Here is a 24,794-nt window from a genome sequence, read left to right as displayed (position 1 = left end):
CGGGGTGGTGTATTAAGCAGACTTCCTGTTGTTAATATAATGTGTCTCTGCCTGCTGCAGCTTTATCTGCTGCTCTGAACAAAGGGCCCTTCTTCCCGGAGCGGGGCCCCGGCTCCTCCTCCAGAGGTGTCGGTGAAGTAAATCTGCCTAAATCCTGCAGGGGGGGTGAGGACGGGTGAGGAGGGGGGTGAAGGTGAATAAAGATAATCTGCTTTTCTTAACAATAAAACAGCTCCAGGGGGAGGGGGGAGAAAAATTAGGAATTCATATCACATGGTGTATTTTAAACTTGATTCCTGACCTGTTAAGAAGCAGCTGAGCAGCGACACAAAGCTGCCTGATGGACCGAGGGACAGTACAGCGGCAGCACTAAGGGGCCACCAGGGGCCACAAGGGGCCCTGAGGGACCAGAATACAACCCCGGGGTCATCACTTCATCTTTTACACTGAAAAACACTGTGTGAAGATGGTTTTACACCTGCACTGTGAGGACACGCTGGATTGTGAGGACACTACAGACAGACTTCTGATATCATCACCTCACAGTAACTGAAGGAACCTGAAGTGTTCCTGTTCCTGAGGACCAGTCTAATTTACATTGAAATAAATTACTTCAGTGATTATGACTGACCTTAAGAAACCCCTTAAAGATTGAAACACTAAATGGACTTCAGAGTTTGGACCTCTTAAGAACTTTTAAAGGACATTTTTACTTAAATCCACACTGAAGGAACCTGAAGTGTCTCTGTCGTAATCTAACTCTAACAAAGACCAAACTGCCACAAAATATACGTGATGTTCTTCTAATCCTAATCTATCTCTTTAAAAATATTTTAAGGGAAAATAAATGAACAACTGAAGGACATTTTTACTTAAGTCCACACTGAAGGAACCTGAAGTGTTTCTTTTTTTTTTTTTTTTTAAATAATTTACATTAAGACCTCACTGCTTCAAAATACACTTTACATTATTTTAATCCCAATTTCTCTCTTTTAAATATTTTAAGGGAAAATACAGGAACAGCTGAAGGATATTTTTGCTTAAGTCCACACTGAAGGAACCTGAAGCGCCTCTGTCTTAAACTAACTTTAACAAAGACATTACAACTTCAAAATGTACTTAGTTATTTTAACCCTAATATCAAACTTTAAAAAGGGAAAATAAAGGAACAACTGAAGGACCTTTTTACTTATGTCCACACTGAAGGAATAGAAGTGTCACTAACTTAAAAAAAGGGAAAATAAAGAAGCTGTTGTTGACTTGAAATCTAAGGACCATTAAGTGCTCTGCTGTTAAGGTAAGAAAACTGTCCTGGGCTTCAATAATGAAAAAGTTACTTCTCATTTCTAAAACAACTTAAAAATATGAATGTATAATATAAAAATATTTCCCTTAAATGTTCTTTTTTAATTGTCTTGCTTATTTGTGTGACAGAAAACTCCCCTTAAAGGCTGAAAATGAACTTGAGGGTTTATTTATAATTCATAAGGTAAAGGAGTCATCTCTGTCTGTCTGAGTGTAAAGGTCTCGGCCGGCCTCAGTCTGTCCTGTAATCATCTAAGAATGGCATCCGTCCGTTCGTCCGTCTGTAACTCTATCGGTCCATCAGCGGGGGAGGGGAGGATGGGGGGTCTATATAGGGCACACCTTCAGTCCACCTTACATCCTTCTTTTATTAACCTCCTCCTCCTCCTCCTCCTTCTCCTGCCTCACTTCTTTTCTCTCTTTTCATGTGGGACGGCGTCGAGCCGAGCCGAGCGGCCCCGGCGGCGGTGAGAGGGTCTGAATTGTGATTAAGACGGAGGAGAGAGGAGCTGCCTTTCTTTGTTCTGCCCTCAGGGAGGTGTTTACTGACGGGGAGGGGGGAGATATGAAAGACATTCAGGTCAGAGACAGAGTACAGTGATCCATCTGAACACTCTCTGACTGCCTCTGATAACACACGTGGCCAACACAGCCAAGCGTCCTCATAAGTCACAATAACCAGTTTATAATGCGCCACCTCTGTCACATCAAACTGAAACTTCAGCATTCATTAACGCACAGAAAGGAGCCAATAACATGGTCTCATCATGTTCAGAGCTTCAACATCCTCATCATCACTCCTGATGACATCACACACTCAATGTCCTCATAAGTGACAAAAACCAGTTTTTACGTGCTGCCTCAGTGATACAAAACTTCACTCATTTTCCAACAGAAACTTCAGTGTTTGTTGACATACAGAAACCAGCCAATAACATGCCTCTCATTATAGCTTTGACATTAAAATCATGCCCTCATCATCACTCCTGATGACATCACACACTCAGCGTCCTCGTAAGTGACAGAAACCAGTTTATAATGTGTCATCTCGGTCACACCAGACTGAAACTTCAGCGTTCGTTAACACACAGAAACGAGCCAATAACATTTCTCTCTTCAACATGTTCAGAGCTTCAACATCCTCGTCATCACTCCTGATGACATCACACACTCAACGTCCTCGTAAGTGATGATAACCAGTTATAATTCGCCATCTTAGTCACACGAGACTGAAACTTCAGCATTCCTTAAAACACACAATGACCTAGTAACATTTCTCTTATCACTGAAACATGTTCAGAGCTTCAACATCAAATCATCATCACTCCTGATGACATCACACACTGAACGTCCTCACAAATGACAAAAACCAGTTTTTATGTGCTGCCTCATTCACATCACTGAAACTTCAGCGTTAACACAGAGAAACAAGCCAATAACACAGTCTCATCAGAGCTTCAACATCAAATCATATCGTCATCAACACTCCTGATGACATCACACACTCAACATCCTCGAAAGTGACAATAACCAGTTTTTAATGTGCTGCCTCAGTTACACTTGACTGAAATTTTAGTGTTCGTTAACACACGGAAACGAGCCAGTAACATTTCTCTTATCAAACACGTTCAGAGCTTCAAAGTCAAATCACATCCTCATCATCACTCCTGATGACATCACACACTCAATGTCCAGAAACAGAAGAAACACACACTGATGCTGCTGCTGATGTGTGTGTGTTTATCAGAGCAGACTGTAACCGTCCTCAGTATTTGAGTCCTCTTATGTTCTGTCTGCTCTGTTAATGTGTCCAAATTGTCAAAAACACATCATGTTTGTAAAAACACACGTTTCTTCCTCATGATTCGTGCCGTACAGCGACGGACGAAGTACTCCGGTATTCTTCTGTAGTAAAAGGAGCAGTACCATGGTGTAGAAATATTGTTTAAAGCAAGCAAACAAAAAGTACAAAACTATCAGCTAAAGTGCCAGCAGTAAAAGTACTCAGTCTGTAGAGTAGCATATCTTAATGTGATTGTTTTATATTGACTGATGCATTAATGTATTAATTAGTTAGCTCATTTTAATGGCTTTATAATCCATAATAACGCATTAACATTTATTACTGATTATATTTTGTATCAATTATCTGTAAAGTAACTTCAGCTGTCAGACGGAGGAGCTGGAGGAGACAGCTGCCGAAGATGAAAATACTCAACTGAAGAATAATTAAAGTACCTGAGTAAATGTTCTTAGTTACATTCGAGCACTGGGGTCGTATAAATGACATTAATTATAATATAGATAAAACTCACAGACGTGTTTCATTAGAAATAAATTTGTCTTATTTCTCAGCATAAAGAAAATTAAGATTTAAGGACGTGGTGATGTTTGAGTCCTCGCTGTGTCTCACTTTAGAGCTGTGATGTGTGAGCAGGTTGTAAACAGGACACAGTAAACAGAGCGTCTCTGAGTGGACAATGACACGGCTGTGAGACATGTGGCATGAATGGTACAGCAGGCAGCCTGACACCGTCACCTCCTCCACCTCCTCCTCCTCCTCCAGCAGCGCTGCAACACAACCTGCAGTGCTCAGAAACATCTTCAGGTCTCAGAGAACATTAACCAGCCGCTCTCTAACGTCTCATCAGTCTTGTGGTCCTCCTGCTCCGTCTCACTCTCAGAGTCGGTCTCTCCTTGAAGTGAATGAGACTCAGCCGAGGTTCAGATGTTTAAAAGAGGCAGAGAAACTCTGAGCGACCGTCGTCCTCTCTGACACAAACATGTTCATTTCTACAGACCATAATTACAGAGTGCTGTCAGAGTGTCAAACATCCTCACCGTCTCTCATTAGATTCACTGAAACACTTTAATGTGAAACAAACAGGAAGCTCGCGTCCACTCACGTCCAACATTTTACACACAATTCAACTGATCCAGAGGAAACGTTGGGACTTTATCAGGATTTAAAACAAACTGACGCTGCAACAGAAATATCTACACATCATCACACCGACCAAGCCTCATCCAGAAAACAGATCATTTAAAAAAAAACAAAAAAAAAAAACAGCTGCAGCCTCACAGCTGGATGTGACGGACAGACAGCCAGAGATGGAGAGGCTGTTCAGTGTGCAGAGATCCTGTTACACCAGGCCCTAATCTGCCCCCACCTCCACCCTCCACCCTCCACCCAACAACCCCCCTGGGACCCCGAGAGGAGGAGACGCAGCCGAATCCCAACAAGAAGAAAAACCACCACGATGACGGGAAGAAACGCCGTCACAAAACTTTATTTAAATACACTCTAACTTTATTAGCATTTTAATTCCACTGTTTTAAAATGGAGACATTTTCACATCAGCAGAATAATTATGATTTTTATTTAACACAAGTTCACACAAGCCCTGCTCCACATTCTGATGCTTGTGTCCTTTTGTCTGCATTTAAATGACGGATTGTTCCTTTAAATCAGCATGAAAACTGATTTTCTTTGTCTCCCGGTGAACTCAGAATTAAAGCTGAGAGTGTGTTTAAATGATAATATATTAAAATAGCAGCCGCCACACAAAGAGACAAAAACAGCAGGTTTTTAAAGGGAGTTCTGGATGAGGGGAAAAAAAGTCTGTGTGGATTTAATCAAATAAACAATCAGAAAAATGTGAATTCAAATTAAAATAAATCAGCAGATTTATATTGTGAGTATCAGTTTGAGGGGAAAACACCTTCCTCCTCCACCCTCCTCCTCCTCTTCCTCAAAACAAACAAACAAACACGAAAATATAAAAGAGAAATTTTAAATAAAATAAACTTAATTTTGTCTTTAAAAAATACGAAATTAAACCGTATTTAAATAAAACATATGAAATCTATTTTTTTTTAAATTTTGTGGTCACGGCTGAGTGTTTGTTGTTGAGGCACGCGGCAGTTTGTTTCTGTTAATGAAGGCAGGAGCTCCAAAAAACTGCAGATAAAAAGTGTAAAAAACGTCACAAAAAGTCACAAAACCTCTTCCGGGTGTAAAAATAAACACCTGATATTTATTATAAACGTGTTAGGAGTTATTCTGTGTCCTGTGTGTGGTGTTATAATAATAAAACATGAGCGTGTAACGGAGCCGCGCGGAGCCACAGGTCCTCACGCGGAGGTGCAGCTCGGGTACATAACGGTTTTTCCTGCCTCAGTCTCAGTCCTCCACCCGGCGGGTCCCGGCGGGTCCGGGCTCCGCTCCATCACACCCCGGCCCCCCTACTCTCTGAAACCCCCTAAAGTCCCGTTAAATAACTTTGTGTGTGTTTCGTGGCGTCCCGGGGACACGCAGGGACCTCCCGGGCCGGGCCGGGCCAGCCGGGCGGGGACACCACAGTCCGGCAGAGTTTGCGGGAGTTGTTGCGGGGACTTTGTGTGTGTGTGTGAGTGTGTGTGTGTGTGTCTCCTACCGTTCTTCCTGCGGGGGTTGGCCTGTTTTCGCCTCTTGCAGCGGGGACCCTCCGCCATGATCTCCTGCTTCATTGAGGAGTCAGTCCAGTCCGCATGGGCTCCTCGATCTGGCTCCGCGCGCTGCTCCTCCCCGCGCCCCGCGCCCTGCGACCAGCACACACACACAAACACGCACGCACGCACGCACACACACACACACTCTCTCAGTAAATCCACCCGGAGCCGCTCTGACACCCCTCACGGAAACTTTGGGACAAATTGAATCCGCTCAGTTAGAAACTCTCCGCACTTTGTTTTCACTTTGTTTGTTTTGTTGGACAGCGTGCACCGACCGAGCGAGGAGCGAGCGCACCCGCCGCCCCGCGTCCCCGTCCGCCTGATCTGTGATGAGAAGAGCGACTGTGCTGGTGTGTGTGTGTGTGTGTGTGTGTGTGTGTGTGACAGAGGAGGAGGGCGGACACACACACACACACACACACACACACACACACACACTCCAACAATACAACTTTGACATCAATTATAAATAAACAAAAATAATAAACTTGTTGATTTTGACGCGTAAAAAATGTCCCAAAGTTCACGAGGGAGGCCTGATCGATCCTTTATTAATATCTAAATGATAAGTGTGTGTGATGTGAGTGTGTGAGGGCAGAATGTGGCGAGGAATGTGCGGTTATATAAGGAGAGACAAGATTCAGGCCTGCAGTTGTGTAATCTGCACGCAGGTCAATAAAACCATCGCTCTTATTGTCACATATGTTTAAAACATGTTTCTGTTATTTTAATAAAATATATCTGTGCAGTTTAAATGTCCTCTCAGAGCCGGAAGTCTGTCAGGAGGATTTAAAATCTGCTTCATGTTAAATTTAATTTCTGTTCCTGTTGATTTTCTGTGTCCGTCCTCCTCTGTGAGAGCGGGGAGCGGCAGCAGCAGGACGCGGGGACAGACCTCCTCCTGCCCGGTCTGCTTGTCTCTCTCCACCCGCTGTTCTCCACTCCACCTCCACCTCCTCCTCTTCTTTGCTCCATCCATCCAACACCTGGAGCGGCAGCAGGCAGCGGGAGCGCGCACCTCTCTCCTCTCACCTGGCTGCGCAGGTGAAGCAGCACAGGTAACCGGCGCGCTTTGATTGGCTCCTGAAAGACAAGAAGAGGAAGAAGAGGAGGAAGAAGGAGAGACCTACCGGAGAGTCTCCGTGTTTCCTCCCGCTGAAGAAGAGAAGCGGCGTGGAATGAAAAAAAAAAGTGGTGCTGCAGCGCGTGCACCCCCTCCCTAAAATATGAACACAGATCTGGATGGTCCCGGTGAGTCCCGGTGAGTCCCGGTGCTGCAGCAGAGCGGTGGCCGGGAGGGGAGCGTCGGTCCGGGCAGCAGGTCGGGACTGATCCGGGTGTCGGAGCGGTCTGTGTGACGCCTCCCTCCCGGAGCCTGTCACCGTTTTTTTTTCTTTCCTGCAACATAAACAGGCGCGAGACCTTCTACCACCACGCGCCACCTATCTTCACGCGGAGGGATAATTGAGGAGTGTCCTCCTCCTCCCTCCTCCTCCTCCTCCTCCTCCTCGTGCACACATCACCTCCTCTGATCCGGATCTTTGTTTCTGGGTTTAAATCAGCAGCTCGCGCCGCTTCACGGCCGGCACGCGGCCCCTCGTGCCGCTCACACTGTAAACAAACTGCGGCGCCAAAGCACCTGATTGGCTCACACAGGTAGGATTACCTGAGCAGGTGAAGCCTCTGAGCAGCAGCAGCAGCAGCAGCACGCGCTCTCTTTCTCTCTCATCATAGAGGAGCAGAAGCTGCTGGAGCATGCGCAGACGGCTCCGTGCTCCACAGTGTTCTGATGATCCGGATCGCTGGTGTGAACAGGTGTGACACATGTACCTGTGACGAGTCCGGGCCAAACACACACATCCGGACTTTGACTGACAGGTGACATGACCTCAGGTCAGATTTTTACAAAATCAATATAATGCTGAAATAAAGGAATAAAAATATTTTTAAAAAATATGAAAATGTATTTAAGGAAAATAACTTAATAAAATATATAAAATAAAATAAAATAAAATAAATAATAAATACAATAAAATGTAAACTATCCATGAAACTATTTTTAAAAATACAAGACATTCTTTTTTTTTCCCCAAAAATGAAATTGATAGATGATTAAAACAGAATAAAATTAATTTTTCATATTCTTCTTCCTGTTTGACCTAAAAACTCAAATTAAAGACTGTCCTTATTCAGATTATCTGTCAAAAAAAACTCTCTGTCATGTTGAGGCCTCCCTCACAAGGAAGCCTTCAAAATAATGGTCAGGTGAGATGTTTCCTGTTTCCTATCAGGTAAAATGTTTCCTCTCAACTTTGCTGTTTCCTGTCAGGTGAGAAGTTTCCCTCTCAGGTGAGTTGTTTCCTATCAGGTGAGTTGTTTCTTATCAGGTGTGATGTTTCCTGTCAGGTGTGATGTTTCCTGTCAGGTGAGAAGTTTCCCTCTCAGGTGAGTTGCTTCCTCTCAGGTGAGATGTTTCTAATCAGGTGAGATGTTTCCTGTCTGGTGAGATGTTTCCTGTCAGGTGTGACATTTCCTGTCAGGTGAGATGTTTCCTGTCAGGTGAGATGTTTCCTGTCAGGTGAGAAGTTTCCCTCTCAGGTGAGTTGTTTCCTATCAGGTGAGATGTTTCTCCTCTGAGGTGAGTTGCTTCCTCTCAGGTGAGATGTTTCCTATCAGGTGAGATGTTTCCCCTCTGAGGTGAGTTGCTTCCTCTCAGGTGAGATGTTTCCTATTAGATGAGATGTTTCCCCTTTCAGGTGAGTTGTTTCTAATCAGGTGAGATGTTTCCTGTCTGGTGTGATGTTTTCTGTCAGGTGAGGTGTTTCCTGTCAGTAAGTTGTTTCCTGTCAGTTGAGATGTTTCTATCAGGTGAGATGTTTCTATCAGGTGAGATGTTTCCTGTCAAGTGTGATGTTTTTTATCAGGTAAGTTGTTTCCTCTCAGATGAGATGTTTCCTGTCAAGTGTGATGTTTTTTATCAGGTAAGTTGTTTCCTCTCAGATGAGATGTTTCCTGTCAGTAAGTTGTTTCCTCTCAGGTGAGATGTTTCCTATCTGGTGAGATATTTCCTGTCAGGTGAGATGTTTCCTGTCAGTTGAGATGTTTCTATCAGGTGAGATGCTTCCTGTCAAGTGTGATGTTTTCTGTCTGTAAGTTGTTTCCTGTCAGGTGAGATGTTTCCTGTCAGTAAGTTGTTTCTAATCAGGTGAGATGTTTCCTGTCTGGTGAGATGTTTCCTGTCAGTTGAGATGTTTCTATCAGGTGAGATGCTTCCTGTCAAGTGTGATGTTTCCTGTCAGTAAGTTGTTTCCTGTCAGGTGAGATATTTCCTATCTGGTGAAATGTTTCCTGTCTGGTGAGATGTTTCCTATCAGTAAGTTGTTTCCTGTCAGGTGAGTTGTTTCCTGTCAGGTGAGATGTTTCCTGTCAGGTGAGATGTTTTCTATCAGGTGAGATGTTTCCTGTCAGTAAGTTGTTTCCTGCCAGGTGAGATGTTTCCTGTGAGGTGAGATGTTTTCTCTCAGGTGAGATGTTTCCTGCCAGGTGAGATGTTTCCTATCTGGTGAGATGTTTTCTATCAGGTGAGATGTTTCCTATCTGGTGAGATGTTTCCTATCAGTAAGTTGTTTCCTGTCAGGTGAGATGTTTTCTATCAGGTGAGATGTTTCCTGTCAGGTGAGATGTTTTCTATCAGGTGAGATGTTTCCTGTCAGTAAGTTGTTTCCTGCCAGGTGAGATGTTTCCTGTGAGGTGAGATGTTTTCTCTCAGGTGAGATGTTTCCTGTCAGATGAGATGTTTCCTGCCAGGTGAGATGTTTCCTGTCAGTAAGTTGTTTCCTGTCAGGTGAGATGTTTCCTGTGAGGTGAGATGTTTCCTGTCAGATGAGATGTTTCCTATCTGGTGAGATGTTTCCTGTCAGTAAGTTGTTTCCTGTCAGGTGAGATGTTTCCTGTAAGGTGAGATGTTTTCTCTCAGGTGAGATGTTTCCTGTCAGGTGAGATGTTTTCTCTCAGGTGAGATGTTTCCTGTCAGATGAGATGTTTCCTATCAGGTGAGATGTTTCCTGTTAGGTGAGATGTTTTCTCTCAGGTGAGATGTTTCCTGTCAGGTGAGATGTTTCTATCAGGTGAGATGTTTCCTATCAGGTGAGTTGTTTCCAGTCAGGTGAGATATTTCCTGTCAGGTTTCAGATCTGTTTCAGTGTTTATATACCTGCGGAGTCTGATGGAAACACTGCAGAGAATAGAGAAGAAGAAGAACTAGAAGAAGTGAGAACCAACGAGTCATAAACCTGTACAAGGTTTGTTATCCTGTCATCATGTGACCACACAATCTGAGTCAGTTTAAGTTTCCACATTCAAAGGTCAAAGGTCAGAGCTCCATCCCTTCTAATGATCTTCATCAGTGAAGGAAGCTTTGATCATGTGACTGTTACAACCTGTCTGTCACATGACCACTGACATCATGTGAGCAACACATCAGGTGACCTTTGACCTTTACAGGAACTGGATTCATATAAAGAATAAATTGTAAAATGTGTTTATAAAATGCCCTGTGATTGGCTGAGGGACTGTGAACAGTGACAGCATGAAAATTAAACAATAATAATTTGAAGGAAATTTTTTACAAATCAAACTGAGCTTCAGTAAAACTGCAAAGTGCCATCGGGTCATGTGATTATCTGGTCATGTGACTCCACCACGTCACATACAGGTGGATGATAATCTGTGATGGAGACGTGGATTACCTTCATCTGTGTTTTGGGTGGAGGGGACAGGGGGGAGTATTATGGGGTGTTTAGAGGGGTATTACACTAATCACAGTATAAGTGTTCCCATTAGGCTTACGGGGGGGGGGCACATCTGTTTGAACCTCAACCAGCTCCATCTGTGCAGGTGAGGGGGGGTCCCCAGAGTGCGGGAGGGATGTTTATATCAGAGGAGGGATTATGAGGTTAGAGGGGGCGGGGCCTGTTAATGTCACATTATACGATTATAATCAGACCCCCCCTCCCCTATGGGGTCAAACATTAAAGAAGTCGGAAGCATCACTGTGGTGCATTCAAGGACAGTAAGGGTCTTCATGCAGCACAGTGACAGTGGTGTGTCCAAGGACAGTAAGGGTCCTGGTGCAGTGGTCTTTTCCTTTCCTGACTGGCTGACTTCCTTCCGCTCTACTTTCAGCCCTCGTGGTCCGACTTCAAGTTCATCTTTGAACTCCGCCCTCATTATGATCTCAGCTTCACACCTGTGAGGTGAGAATGTGTTGCAGTAAACAGAATTTAAACGTTGCTGGAAGAACCATCAGTCAGAGGAGGACAGTGATGAAGCCGTCCATCCTCTTCCTTCATGATAATAGCAAATAATCCACAATGGTTGGATTACGTAAATACTTAAGTGAACAGACTTAAATTATGTTAATAGTGAGACTCAAATTTAATCACCCAGCTGGCCATTAACATCTTGAATTTAGGTTGTGACGTCAGATGACCAAAATTCAATGTCAGGAAAACATCTTATACCAACACCTTCTTAACGTAGAATAACCACATTTATTCATAAGGTATAAAGAGTGAAACCCGAAACTGAAATCTGCAAAACGTCATAATGTTAAACGTCCACACAACATGAAATTCTAACGTCATTAAAAACTTAAAATATTGTCAGCCCAATACTGATTCCAACCAAAAATTTAGTGTCTGTCTGACGCAAGAGTCCAACGTCTCTCTAACATCATTTTGACATCCAGTGCCTGCTGGGATATTATTTACAAGTCATTTACAAGGTGCCAGGTGTGTAATCACACTGTACCGAGGCAAGCTGTAACCATGGTAACAACAACAGTATGACATGAAAAAACTCTTCAGTAGCTTTACATCAACAGCATCTGGTTCAGGTCAGCTCAGTTACTTTTCTCGCAAGCTGAACCAGACCTGACACACACACACACACACACACACACACACACACACACACACACACACACTCCTCTGCAGGCTGTATTAAAGAGGAAGACTCTCCTCCTCCTCCTCCTCCTCCTCCTCCTCTTCATCCTCTCATCACAGCTTCCTGCTCAATCTACCTGACAGTCTTTTCACAGGTACAAATTAATCCTCACACTGAGCCGCTCACACTGATCACCCGTCAGACCTTCACAATAAAAGTCTCCCTCTCTTTTCTTGAAGGACAAAGACGGACAGAATCCCCTCCTCATCCTCGGTGATGAAGGTCACAGAGTGGACACGTAAACCTAAGGGATTAGCAGTGAAGTCCTGTCAGTCAGAGAGCAGGAAAAACTTAACTTTGTCCAGTGCTGCAGGTATAATCTTTTATCTTTCACACACAGAAACACGCTCACGCTAACGCTAACAACAGGTAACTGTCGTTAATATGAACAATGTAATGTGATGAACTGGTCCAGATGACATCAAACTTTGAAGCTAACACTGTGTAGCCATGCTAACAGTGTTACGGCTGAATGTCTGACATTAAAGTGAACTTTCTGTACTCTCGATCAGAATTCAAGTTATTTCAACATGTAAACTTTAGTTTTTGAAAACTGATGTTTATTTTATAGAGTTGTCTAAGATGGTGATGGCCAAAATGCCGAGCTTGAGGCTTCAAAACCAGTGTGGGTGACATCAAGGTAGCTGCGTCCATTATGTTATACAGTCCATGATTTGGTTCCGATTTATTGACGGTGGTAGAAAGCATTTTGAAAAAATTTCCATTTTAGAGAATAATCTGTTTTTATAAATCTCTGTGCACATGCTGACAGGGCTATAACCATAGTAAACTGAGATGCTGTGTTAAACAGCCTTCATTGATCAGAACATCAGCCACTCTGTGTTTGAACCGGTCAGCTCAGCAAACTGTTTCAGATTGTCATCAACCTGATGATGTAGGAGTACCTCAAAGATCAATGCTGGGTCCTCTACTGTTCTCCTTCTACAAGCTGTCTTCATTTTACATTTCTCTGATTCCAACAGTTTTATCAGGTAACAGACGACCCAGTGTCAGGACAGAAACCCTGACTCACTGTTTTTTCAGCGCTCAGTCATCATCGATGGATTGTTGGCACCCAGTGTTAATTTTTACAGCTATTTTATATTCAGTCTTACTCTTAAGGCCTTTGCACAATGAGTTCCCTTTTTTTTTCGTACAAAGTTGTTACATGTCTAAAAAGTATCAGTCATGTTATCAGGAGTCTGAAACTTTAATCTGTCATTAAAATTTTTGGAACAGGTTCAATTATCAGTGTTTTTCGCATCTGTCAGAGCCTTTAGAGATGTCTGACCAAGAATCAGTGAAGAAAATGCAGCGGCAGGACACAGAAAGCAAGAGGAACGGGGTACACAGAATAATTTCATAACTCAGACAGCTCACGTTAAAAAGGTCAGATAGTAATATTCAGGTGGATGAAGATGAAGAGGAGGAGGATGTGGACCGTACACAGAATGTGGAGGACAGTTCCGCCCCTTCATGCAGCTGTGGTGCCAAATCAAAGACAGGGAGGGAGTGGTGACGGTCAGATAGGTAACTCCAGTGGAGAGAGGCAAAGGAGGAAATGTATCTTCTCATTTTGTCATGTATTGTGAATTTTCAAAACAAATAGAAAAATAAAATGCATTGGAATCACTGCGCAAGGTTTCTGTGCCTTACGATTTTTTTCATATGACGGATAAAAAACGCATCCGACAGAAACAGACTCAGTTTGCAAGCTTTCTGTTAACAATTTCTTTTTAGATGATAGATCAACACTAACCACTCACCACCACTAACATTTCCGTCATGTCATGTCTCGTCATGTCACGTCAGGCATCGCATCATCTTTTCTCGTCAATGAACATGAAACATAGATTTCGTCTTAGTTTTTATTATCAAGATCTATTTTTAGCTTGTCATTATCTCATTTTTGTCATGGAAAAAAGGTCGTTGATGAAAAATCTGGGTAATGGATGCCCACACTGCCCAAATCATCAGCATTATGTAAGCTGATTGGTTGATCGAGGCAGAAACAAATGCAAACATACAGGTATAAGACAGAGTATTTATACTCTATGGCAGCGGTAAAATGTAACAGGGTACATCTACTCGAGTATTGTACTTTATTTTGAAGCACTTGTAATTTACTTTAGTATTTCCATTTTATGTTCCTTTCTTCTTCTCCTCTATCTGAGAGGTAAATGTACTTTTTATTGCGCTCTATTTATCTGAGAGCTTTAGTTACTTTACAGATTCAGATTATTGATACGGACTGCACTTGTATAGCGTCTCTCTAGTCTCAAAGTGCTTTCACACAACGTCACATTCACAGACACGTTCACGCACTGGTGGCCGAGGCTACCATACAAGGTGCCACCTGCTGCTCAGTAACCAGTTAGGTCCTAATACCACACTGTTGTGTTAGCACTTTAACTGCAGTAACAGATGTGAGTAGACCAAAGGGAGGCGGGCTGAGTCCAGGTGTGGGGTCACAGGTGAGGTCATGAGACTGGATGCACTTTAAAGTATCATCATATTAACACACACAGGAAGTGTTCCACGTTGACTTCCTGCTGTCTGTCAGAACAGGATGCTGTGTGTCTTTATCAGAGCTCCTGAACGCATCACAGCGTCCAGCAGAAACCACGAGGGGTTAAATATAACTCCACCCTGACAGCCTGTCACTCAAACAGCACGACAGCGGTGGGACGTTAGCACGCTGTGAGACATGATTACAACGTCCACATGTCACAGCATCAGATAGGCCAGCACCCTTCACCCTGCAGTCTTCCTGCTCTGAAGTCCTCTCAGCTAACTGTGGCTAACATTAGCTCACTGCTGTCCTGTAATCAGCAGCAGCAGTAGGCGTATGCTAAGCTAACAGTGAGGGTCAAGGTCAGGAGTTAAAAGCACTTTCTGTGTAATCAGTTTTTTAAATCTTCTAAGATGTTTACATTTGTTTACTATGTTTTGTTTACTGTTGTTCCCTTTATTTGTCCTTCCCTGAACTTCATGAATGTTAATGTTGACATTAAAAAAACGAAAAAAAAAAAAATGGAATGAAAATGGAAGTTGCCTTTTAAATGTCTGATTTATGGATCCAGTGTCATGCCTGTCTTTAAACTGCATTTTCAAATAGAATTTTAAAGTCCATTATTTGTGTTATTCTTAATGTATTTTTTTTAATTACAGTACGTATTTATTGACCATTTATGTTGTTTTTGTAAATGCTATTTTTGATTTTAATTATTCATTGATAATTATATTTGATTTGTAAATTATTTCAGAATTTTTTGTTGCCCATTAAAATATCAAATAAAAAAGATAACTTTTATTATTTAGTTCAGTTTTTGGTTTATTTATAGATTAATAACTTACCTCAATACTGCTCTGTGATAGGAGCTAAATAAATTACCTATAGTATAATATATTATATTATACAATAACTGCACTACAATGTATTACACTCTGTTTTCTAGGGTTGTTTGAGTTGAAGGTGTGAGAAAGAATAGTATCAGTAACATTGTTAACACTGTGCTACATTACAGAGAAATACAAAACCGTACTAATGAACCTTCATTAATATAGGCCTATATTTTATCTACAAGTGCACGTCACACACTGAGCGAGCCGCCTGTTAATGACGCTGTGGGCTAATGGGCATGTAGCTACTTCCATGTTTCAGATGATACGTCATGTTTGTAGTCGACCAATGAAGATGAGTTTACATATCACCTTGGGTTCGTCCTTCACCTTCTCAAAATGATCTCACACTTTGGATTTCCTGCCTGACATGTTATTAGCTAGCCTGTGGAATAACCGCAGGTACCAGCCCTGGAGATTAGGAGTCGAACACATGCTGCATCTTCAACTGCCTGGAAAAGGTGAGGTCGGGTGCTTGGCTCTACTCTTGTGCCTTTGTTATGCCAACTTTCAAGAGAATGGCGGCAGGTTGCATCTGAGGTTGTAGTAGTGTATTTTAACCTCCATAGTGTCTATTTTTCATTGGTATGATTAAATCTGTTTGAAATGAAACCAGCTGTCTCACAGAAATCTGTTTTTATATGATTTAAAAAACAGAAATGTAGAAAACAGCAGACATGTTTTTCTGTCAGAGTCGAACAGTCACAGCCTGAAGACTCAGATCAGTCTCTCCTCCTTCAGGGTGGAGGTGATGGAGGTTAGGGAGGTGGAGGTGGTATCATTGGTTCAGGTGTTTCTCACTGTGACACTGAGCCAGTAAAGTAAAGCTGATCTGAGCGCAGCAGGTGTGAGTGGGAGGTTCTGATCCGCAGAGACACTCTCACTGCTGGAGGGGAGGAGGTACCATCGAATACTGTCTGCACCAGTACAAATACCATAAGAGGAGTACTGATGTCATGTAACTACCTTGTAACTCCAGCTGGAGTCGGAGCAGTGACTATGTTGTCTCTTCACAGATCACAGTTTGTGACAGAAACACGAACCTGAAACAGACCAAACAGTTTGATTTAACCTATAAAGGGTCTCACATCATAAACATGTAAAAAAACGTGTTCACTGATCAGCGTGTCTCCTCTGCAGGACGCTGAGACGACAGGAGACAGAGACAGAGTCAGGTGATGATGGAGTGAAGCTGCAGATACAGATGATATTAAACTCCAGTCAGAGGTAACATGTCGGAGTCCAGCTGAGCTCTGTCTGTCCCCACTGTCTCTGTCTGACATCCACGAGACTCTCAGCCTCTGTGTGTTTACGTAGGAACCAGAGTCAGGTCAGGACGTGTTGTTTCAGGAGCTTTACTGCGGACTCCCTGAGGATGGAGCTGAGAGACATGAAGACGTCTCACAGAAATGTGATCTGAAGGATAAAAGAGAGTAAAGAGAAAGTTCTTGTTGTTTCTGTGCAGCGCCTGAAAACACGTCCACCCACATGTTGGTATGAAAACACAGTCTGCTGGAGACAATGAGGACGTCCCACACGGTGTATAAGCTGTCAGTCGTGTGGACGGACGAAGAATAAGAAAAGAGTGACGAGGCTGAACACAAACGCTGAAGGAAGTGAAGCTGGAAGTTTGTTAAACACGAGAAGAAGAAGGTCTGTCGGGATGTCTGCGTTAATCTGTGTGTGGGAGGAAGTGGTCAGCACGAGTTTCTGCTGCAGAAGAAGAAACAAAACCACAGACAGTCAGTGCAAAGCTCCATCCATCATCGTTAACCCTTTAAAAACAGACCTCCTCTGATGGCCGCGGGAAAACGTGGTTTGCATAATCCTGTGTATACATACATATCAATCTAAAATATGAACCATAAAAGAGAGAACATTCATTATTTTGACAGCAGAAATCTAAGACTTCTGTCTTCCCTGTCACCTTACATGCCATGCAAACATCATATTTCGTACAAATGTATTTCCCATGGATGTATAAAGAAACCTGGATACAGCATTGGAGGAGGAGCCCCATTCATTCCTATGAGAGTTTCTCAGTGGTGCAAGAAGTCAAAATGAATCAAATGCTGCGTATAAAATCCTCCGATGACCCACACTGCTTCCACATTGTGCGGCTCATAGAGCAGGTGCACTAGAGACTTACACTCACTGGCCTCTTTATTAGGTACACCTGTTCAACTGCCCGTCAACACAATTATCTGATAAGCCAATCACATGGCAGCAACTCAGTGCATATAGACATGGTGAAGATGACCTGCTGAAGTTCAAACCGAGCATCAGGATGAGGAAGAAAGGTGATTTAAGTGACTTTGAACGTGGCATAGTTGTTGGTGCCAGACGGGCTGGTCTGGTTATTTACTGGGATTTTCAGCACAACCATCTCTAGGGTTTACAGAGGATGGTCCCAAAAAGAGAAAATATCCAGTGAGCCAAAATGCCTTGTTGATGCCAGAGGTCAGAAAGAAAGGCAACAGGAAGTCAAATAAGCACTGGTTCCAACCAAGGTGTGCAGAAGACCATCTCTGAACCAACAACACCTTGTCCAACCTTGAAGCAGATGGGCTACAGCAGCAGAAGACCACACCAGGTGCCACTCCTGTCAGCTAACAACAGGAAACTGAGGCTACAATTCACACGGGTTTTCTCACCAAAACTGGACAATAGAAGATTGGAAAAACATTGCCTGGTCTGATGAGTCTGTATTTCTGCTGCCACATTCAGATGGTAGGGTCAGAATTTGGCGTAAACAACATGTCCATCCCTTTATGACCACAGTGTACCCATCTTCTGATGGCTACTTCCAGCAGGACAACGCACCATGTCACAAAGCTCACATCATCTCAAACATGACAATGAGTTCACTGTACTCCAATGGCCTCCACAGTCACCAGATCTCAGTCCAATAGAGCACCTTTGGGATGTGCTGGAACGGAAGATTCTCATTGTGGATGTGCAGCCGACAAATCTGCAGCAATTGTGTGATGTCATTATGTCAATATGGACCAAAATCTCTGAGGAATGTTTCTAGCACCTTGTTGAATCTATGACACCAAGAATTAACCAAAAATGGTCCAACCTGCTACTAGCAAGGTGTACCGAATAAAGTGGCCAGTGAGTGTACTGTATGAGTCCGGCTGAAGGTCTAACTCTTGCAGGCCAAAGAGATAACTTCCTGTTTAGTGCTCTGCTAACTTAAATGGGGATACAACGATATAATGTTTTTAGACTTTCGGAATATCATGAATGGATCAGTTCCTGGTAGTGAAACTGGTCATTTCTCAGGGGTTTTGATTTACAGACATCTCTTACAATGGAAGTCTATGGGAAAAAGTCTTTTCAGGCTGCAGGGCGATGCGTGATGGACACTGGAAATTGCAGCACCACTGTTTGTCCACTACGAAAACTGGCTCCAAAGCCCGACGCCTTTCCTGGGGGCCTGGAATTTTTCTGTAATGCTTGCAGGATATTGTTTCGCATGGTTCTGGATATATATCTATCTGAAATAAAAACCATAATAGTTTTAACATTCATTCTTTTACAGCAGAAAGGCTTCTGTCTTCCGTGTCATCATATTTTACGCTCAAAATAACATCATTGTACTCATAAAAAATAAGCATATTTCAAATACTAAATAATGTACATAGTTCAACCGATGGAGTGTTAAGAAATATTTTGTCCATGTTTCTACATTTAAAAATCTATCGAATCAAAATATTTTGTGTTTTCCTGTGAAATCTAACAAAAGATTTTTTTGTTTGTTTGTTTGTTTGTTTGTTTTGTTATGACACTTAAATACTTGAATTATTTTGCTTTATTGACTTCAAGAACTTTTTAGTGCAGGTTGTACAGATTTTAGAAAAATGAAGGATGTGAAGATACTTCAGAAAATGACATCACAGTAAGCAGAAATGTCAACGTACGCACTGGAGGACCGTTTTTATTGCAGAGTTCAAAGGGTTAAAACAAACAGACAGACAGACAGTCCCCCAGGTAGAGGAGAGCTAAAATAAAGAGTTGATCGGTCAATTGATTGATGCTGTTGATGATTGTGGTCCACAGACTAAAGAAAACATGTTGTTGTTGTTGTTGTTGTTGTTGTTTACAGTTTGGGCAACGCCTCTGCTGAGGAAGAAAACCCTGTAAAGTGGAGTTAAAAGGTTTCCATGTGACAGCATCAATATGTGAACACACACACAAAGTGAGTGAAGCTGTTTAAACACAGCGACATGGCGGCAGCAGGTGGTGCAGGCATGTCGCCGCGGCGCTCTTTGGCCTGATCCAGGATCTGCACTTCAGCTCCGTCACATATGGCGCCGCCGCCACTGCTCACGCAACCTTTGAAGACACAGAATTAAAGGTTTGACTGGACCATCTGTCTGCTGCCTGCAGTCAGCGCTCTGTCAACACTCACAGTTTGTTCTCTTTATTGAGTTCACCTGTTTGAAGCTCTCACCACCTTCATCATCATCGCTTCACTCTAGTTCAACAACAGGAAGTGTTTCACAACTCGGAGTCTGTCACAAACAAAACGGGTCAGCAGATTCTCAGGTGATCAATGAGGAACTTCATCTGGCTGTTGCCTCATTACCAAATGCCACAAGGTGTCCCAATGCTGTCCTCATGTCGGTGTTCGCACTCACCTCTACATGGCCAAAAGTATGTGGACACTGAACGCTACAACCACAATATTTGTATACAGTTACACTAACGGGTGTCCACATATTTTTGGCCATGTAGTTCACACATCCTTAAACGACCTTATTTCACTAATACACAACATGTCCAAAAGTATGTGGACATGCCCCGCGGCGCCGGGTCTGGTTGGTGCCACCTCCTAGCCCCTCCCATCCATTCCTCCGGTCCTCGGGCCGGGCCTACACTGGCCTGGCCTCCTAAACCACATTTAGTTCACTCACCACACATTGCACAGTTTTAATGCACCACATACACTCACTCTTCGAGGTGCGGACCACGGATGGATTGGGGGGCTACATGATGGGGCAGGCTATGGGACAGTGGTGTCCGGTAGCCCTCCATGCCGCCCCCCGACCCATCCTTATCTGCTCTCCAATTTTAAAGCACCACATACACCTACATCTTGGGGGACAGATGGGAACAGGTTCCAGGTGCCTTACGGCTGCATGGGCTGCAGGACAGCAGTGGGCTGTAGCCATCAGCCTTGCCCCCACCTGTCTCCTATGTCCCTCAATTTTAATGCACCACATCACACTTATGGGCACTCACATTCACATTCACGGTGTAGGGTTAATGTTTCTCCGTCAGGGATCGGAGAATCATAGTAAGAGGGGGGGTGGTGGGTTTACACACACTGTAGATACGCATGGCGTGGCTAGTGGGGCCCGGCCCTCCTGGGCTGAGGGTTGAAGCCAGGGAGCCCATTTACATCATGGTGGTTTGGCTGGGTTCCCGGTGTCCGGGGGGTCCCACGGCCCCGTGGCGGGTGGGCCGGGTGGCGCCCTGGGGGCTCTGTGGGTTCCTGCCGGGGTTCTGCCTCCTGACCGGCTGTGGTTTATGGGCCCTCTGCTAGGGGGTCCCGATGGGGGATTGACTGCTCGTGGCGGTCCGCTCTCTCGTGTGTTGGTGGGGGCCCATCCTGGGGGGTTCGGGCGGGTGGCCCTTCGCGGTCCCCTGGTTCCTGATGCGCCGGGGACATATGCCTTGCAGTTCCACCGCCTCCTTGCCTCCCTCGTCCGCCCGGGCCTGGGTGGGCTCTCGTTACTGTCCGGTCCGGCGTCTGCTGGTGGCCGGCGCCTGGTGCGGGCCCGTCCGGTGCGGTGCTGGTTCTATCCCCGGGGGTGGTGCCGGGCCCCCGCGCCTGGCTCCTTGGGTCGGGGGTGGTCCCTGGGTGCATCCGTGGGTGGGGGGTGGGGGTGGGGCGGGCGGGTGGTCGGGGGCGGGTGGTGGTTGGGGGCGGTCCGCGGTGGGTGGGCGGGCCCTCCTGCCCCGCCTGTCTGGGGTGTGTCTCTGGCTCTCTGGGGGTGCCGGCCTTCGCCGCCCTGGGTCCTTGGGCCTGCGTGGTGTCCTGCAGCCTCTGCGGCTCCCTGATCTTGGGGTCTGGGCGCTCCTGCGTTCTTGGGGTGCCATACCGCCTCCCTTCCCCCGCAGGGCTGGCCCTGGACCCTGGTGATGGTTTTCATAAACACATTGGGAGGGTTCAAATACACGCATGCATGTTCAATACTTCAGCTCCGTGACGCATCGCAAAGAACCGATGGGATCACTCCAAAGGGGCCCACTTGCGTCTCAGACCTACCACACCACGCTGGCAACTCTTCTCTGCAATCGGGCTTTCCCCCTCCACCAAGACTCTCACATTTTTGGTGTTCAGTATAGACTTCTCTTTTGTTTTTGTTTTTCAGTACAGTATAGTAGACATGTATATGTTTATTTTTGATAATCTGCATGAAGCACAACCACCTCAAGGCTACAATACATCAGCTACACTGCCTGTTTCTCCCCTGTTTTTTTTTCTTTCGTTTGTTTGTTTATTTGTTTGTTTTTCCTCCTTCTTCTCCGTATGCACTGTCACTATATAACTCAGGACTTAAGCACCTACCCCCTCCCCCTTGCTTGTTTCCTTACGTTCCCCCTGACACACTTTGTGTATCACGGCCCTCTCTGACTCATATTAGGAAGTTTTTCCAATAAAGGCTGTTAGGCTAGTCTCCAGGGAGGGTGGGTGACGGTCACAACCACGCATTATGGGTATAAAATACTTGACTGCAAGATTAACAGTGCATCAATCTTCACAAGAAGCTTACACCCTTTAGTGGCGCTAAGCTATGAAGACCAATGCAGACAAGTATTAAAAAAAAAAAACAAAAAAAAAAACAAAAACAAAAGTATGTGGACAGCTGCACCCACATCTCAAAAACATGGAGTCACATAAAAGGTGTCCACATATTTTTGGCCAAAATATGCAAATATTTAGCTGATTCACCTGCAGGCATTATATTCAAATATATGACATGTCCAGAAGTATGTGGACACCTGCCAAGAGTGACTGATTTATCTGCTGCTCAGACACCCTTACTGAGGTGTCCACATACTTTTGGACACTATTTACCTGATTGATTGGGACACATGGAGGCAAATGCAGCTTTAGATTGATACAAATAACACGCTGTCATGTTGTATATTTTATATAATGTAGCATTCACATGATAAACTGACACGGCAAGAAGCTAAGCTAACATTCACAGGCACACACTACTGCTAATTCATCATCAGCTAAATGGGTAAAAGGTTAACACAACTAATGTCCTGCCAAATAAACATTAGCTAATAAAGCTGACATTAGGTTAGCTGGGTTTTATTACCACTAATTACAGTATATATTAACCAAATGACACAAAGCTCACTTTCTATTATTAGCTAATCTGCTAAATCAAATTAGCTAACGGCACAAGAAACATGACAGCAGGGCTACTAGAGAATTAGCTAACATGGCATCAAAAGGTAATGTAACAAAGTTCAGTGCTAATATAATATTACCAAGACTTCAGTGCTGCTAACTCAACATGAGCTAACAGGTTACATAGGGGAAGTCAACACAATATTAGTGGGCTAAGCTACAAGCTAACCCGTATTAACTGAACTATCAAGCTAATGTAGCATTAGCAGGATTAAAGTACTGCTAGCTCAATATCAGCTAACAGGACACAATATTAGCAGGCTACGCTACAAGCTTACAAATACAAACTAAACTAACAATAAGTTTACGTAACATTAGCAAGACCAAAGTACTGCTAATACAACATCAGCTAACAGGATAAAAGTGACACAAGTTAACACAATATTAGTGGGCTAAGCTACAAACTATCACACATATACTCAAATAACAATAAGCTAACGTAACATTAGCAAGACTAGAGTGCTGCCAACTCCACTAAGCTACAAGCTGACACATAATAAGTAAAATTACTATAAGCTAACATAATATGAGCAGGGCTCAGATATTAACCACCTCATAGTAACTTCAATAATAGTAAGCTAACGTAACATTATCAGGGCTAAAGTACTGCTAATGCCCACCTCAGCTAACACAACAAATAGTACAAGTTAACCCAATTTAAGTGGGCTGAGAAAAACACATATATATACCACACTAAAATAACAATACACTAACGTGCGTAACAGGGCTACTGTACTGCTAAAGTACTAGAGGCGGTAAATTACTGTGCAGTGGTGTGAAAGCCCCTGAGAGACGATCCAACATCAGCTGAAGGCAAAAAAACAAACATATTACGAAACAAGCTAAAGGCCCGTACTCGGGCGTACTATAAGCGGAATGGACTCCACGAGGAATGTCCGCAGTCATTCGGGCTTCCATAGTCGAGCGCACTTCTGCGTTGTAGTTTCCTGTAAAACTGTCCACGAAAAATCCCCGCGATCTGAAAAATACATGCCGAGCAGTCACTGGTGCGCGGAGCGGAGTCCGCGCGGTCGTAAAATCTGAGCTTTGCGCGCACAGGCCTTGCGGACGTCCACTTTGAGTCCGCGCGGACCTCCGCGGAGTCCGTTCCGCGTATGTTCCGCCCGAGTATGTTTGGGCCTTAATGCTATAACTAATTAAAATCTCCACGTGGTTCCTCTCTGATGTTTTTATTGGTCTTTCAGAACCAACACAAACATTTCCACTTGTGTCATTCTGAATTATCAAATGAGGTGATTTTTCTCCACAACACAGAGTGTGTGTGTGTGTGTGTGTGTGTGTGTGTGTGTGTGTGTGTGTGTCTAAGTGATTGGAGTTAAATGGTGTTAAAGGTGAGGTTGTGTTACAGGCGTCCTGACAGTTTTATAAGCTGCAGAGTGAAGCTGGCAGCGAGCCCACAGCCTGCAGGTAGCTGCGCTAACAGTGTGCTAACAGAGCCAGATGCTTCACCTCCAGTCTGTCAAGTGTGATTTTATGATCACCACACACAAAGGAGCTTCAGGCTGAGGAGACATTCATTACTGTGAGTTACAGCAGAAATATCTCGATCATGTGCAGCCGATTGTGAAGATGAGTCTGTCCTGTATTAACACACTGATTATCTGACATGAAGCTAATGCACCAAGGCTGATGATAAACTCACGTTGGCACGATGTGAAAAACAGAAAAACAAGTTATTATGGAAGTTTCTTGATTTTTGCAATGCTTACTTTTTTTGTTAATTTTCTCTTATTATGTTTATGTTCTGTACGAAGGAGGATTAGGGCCATATTGAATATAAAAATCTTACATTTGAGAGAAAAATCATCACATTACAAAAATAAAGTCCTAATTTTGAGAAAAGGTCTTAATAATCTGCAATTAAACTCGGAAATTCATAAGTTTAATAACGGATTATTAAGACTTTGTGACTTTGTGAATAATATTGTGACTTTTTCACATAATTTTGAGTTTAATCTCATAATTTTAAGACTTTTTCCTCCTTGATTTATAACTTCACGTAATATCATGATTACTATTTTTACTATTTTCTTGTCAATTTAAGAGTTTAACCACATAATGTTATTCTTGTAAATTTACACATTTAATCATGAAATTGTGACTTTTTTCTCAGAAATTTGCAAGT

The 24,794-nt window shown here is 43.6% G+C and overlaps 1 protein-coding gene across 2 annotated transcripts in view; it reads right to left on the bottom strand.

The window, feature by feature from the left end:
• zeb2a (zinc finger E-box binding homeobox 2a) overlaps positions 1–7,190 on the bottom strand; it is a 64,743-nt gene extending 57,553 nt beyond the window's left edge. For both annotated transcript variants that reach the window (XM_049594328.1, XM_049594329.1), the window contains exons 1-2: positions 6,930–7,190; positions 5,742–5,886 (exon numbers count right to left, since the gene is read on the bottom strand). In XM_049594328.1, the coding sequence (XP_049450285.1) occupies positions 5,742–5,814 (73 nt within the window). In that variant the 5' untranslated portion in view covers positions 5,815–5,886; positions 6,930–7,190. The remainder of the gene's footprint in view (positions 1–5,741; positions 5,887–6,929) is intronic.
• Between the last annotated feature and the right edge of the window lie 17,604 nt (positions 7,191–24,794).

Source organism: Epinephelus fuscoguttatus, linkage group LG13, assembly GCF_011397635.1.
Source record: "Epinephelus fuscoguttatus linkage group LG13, E.fuscoguttatus.final_Chr_v1".
Lineage (NCBI taxonomy): Eukaryota > Metazoa > Chordata > Actinopteri > Perciformes > Serranidae > Epinephelus > Epinephelus fuscoguttatus.
This window is presented reverse-complemented; position numbering and strand designations above follow the sequence as displayed.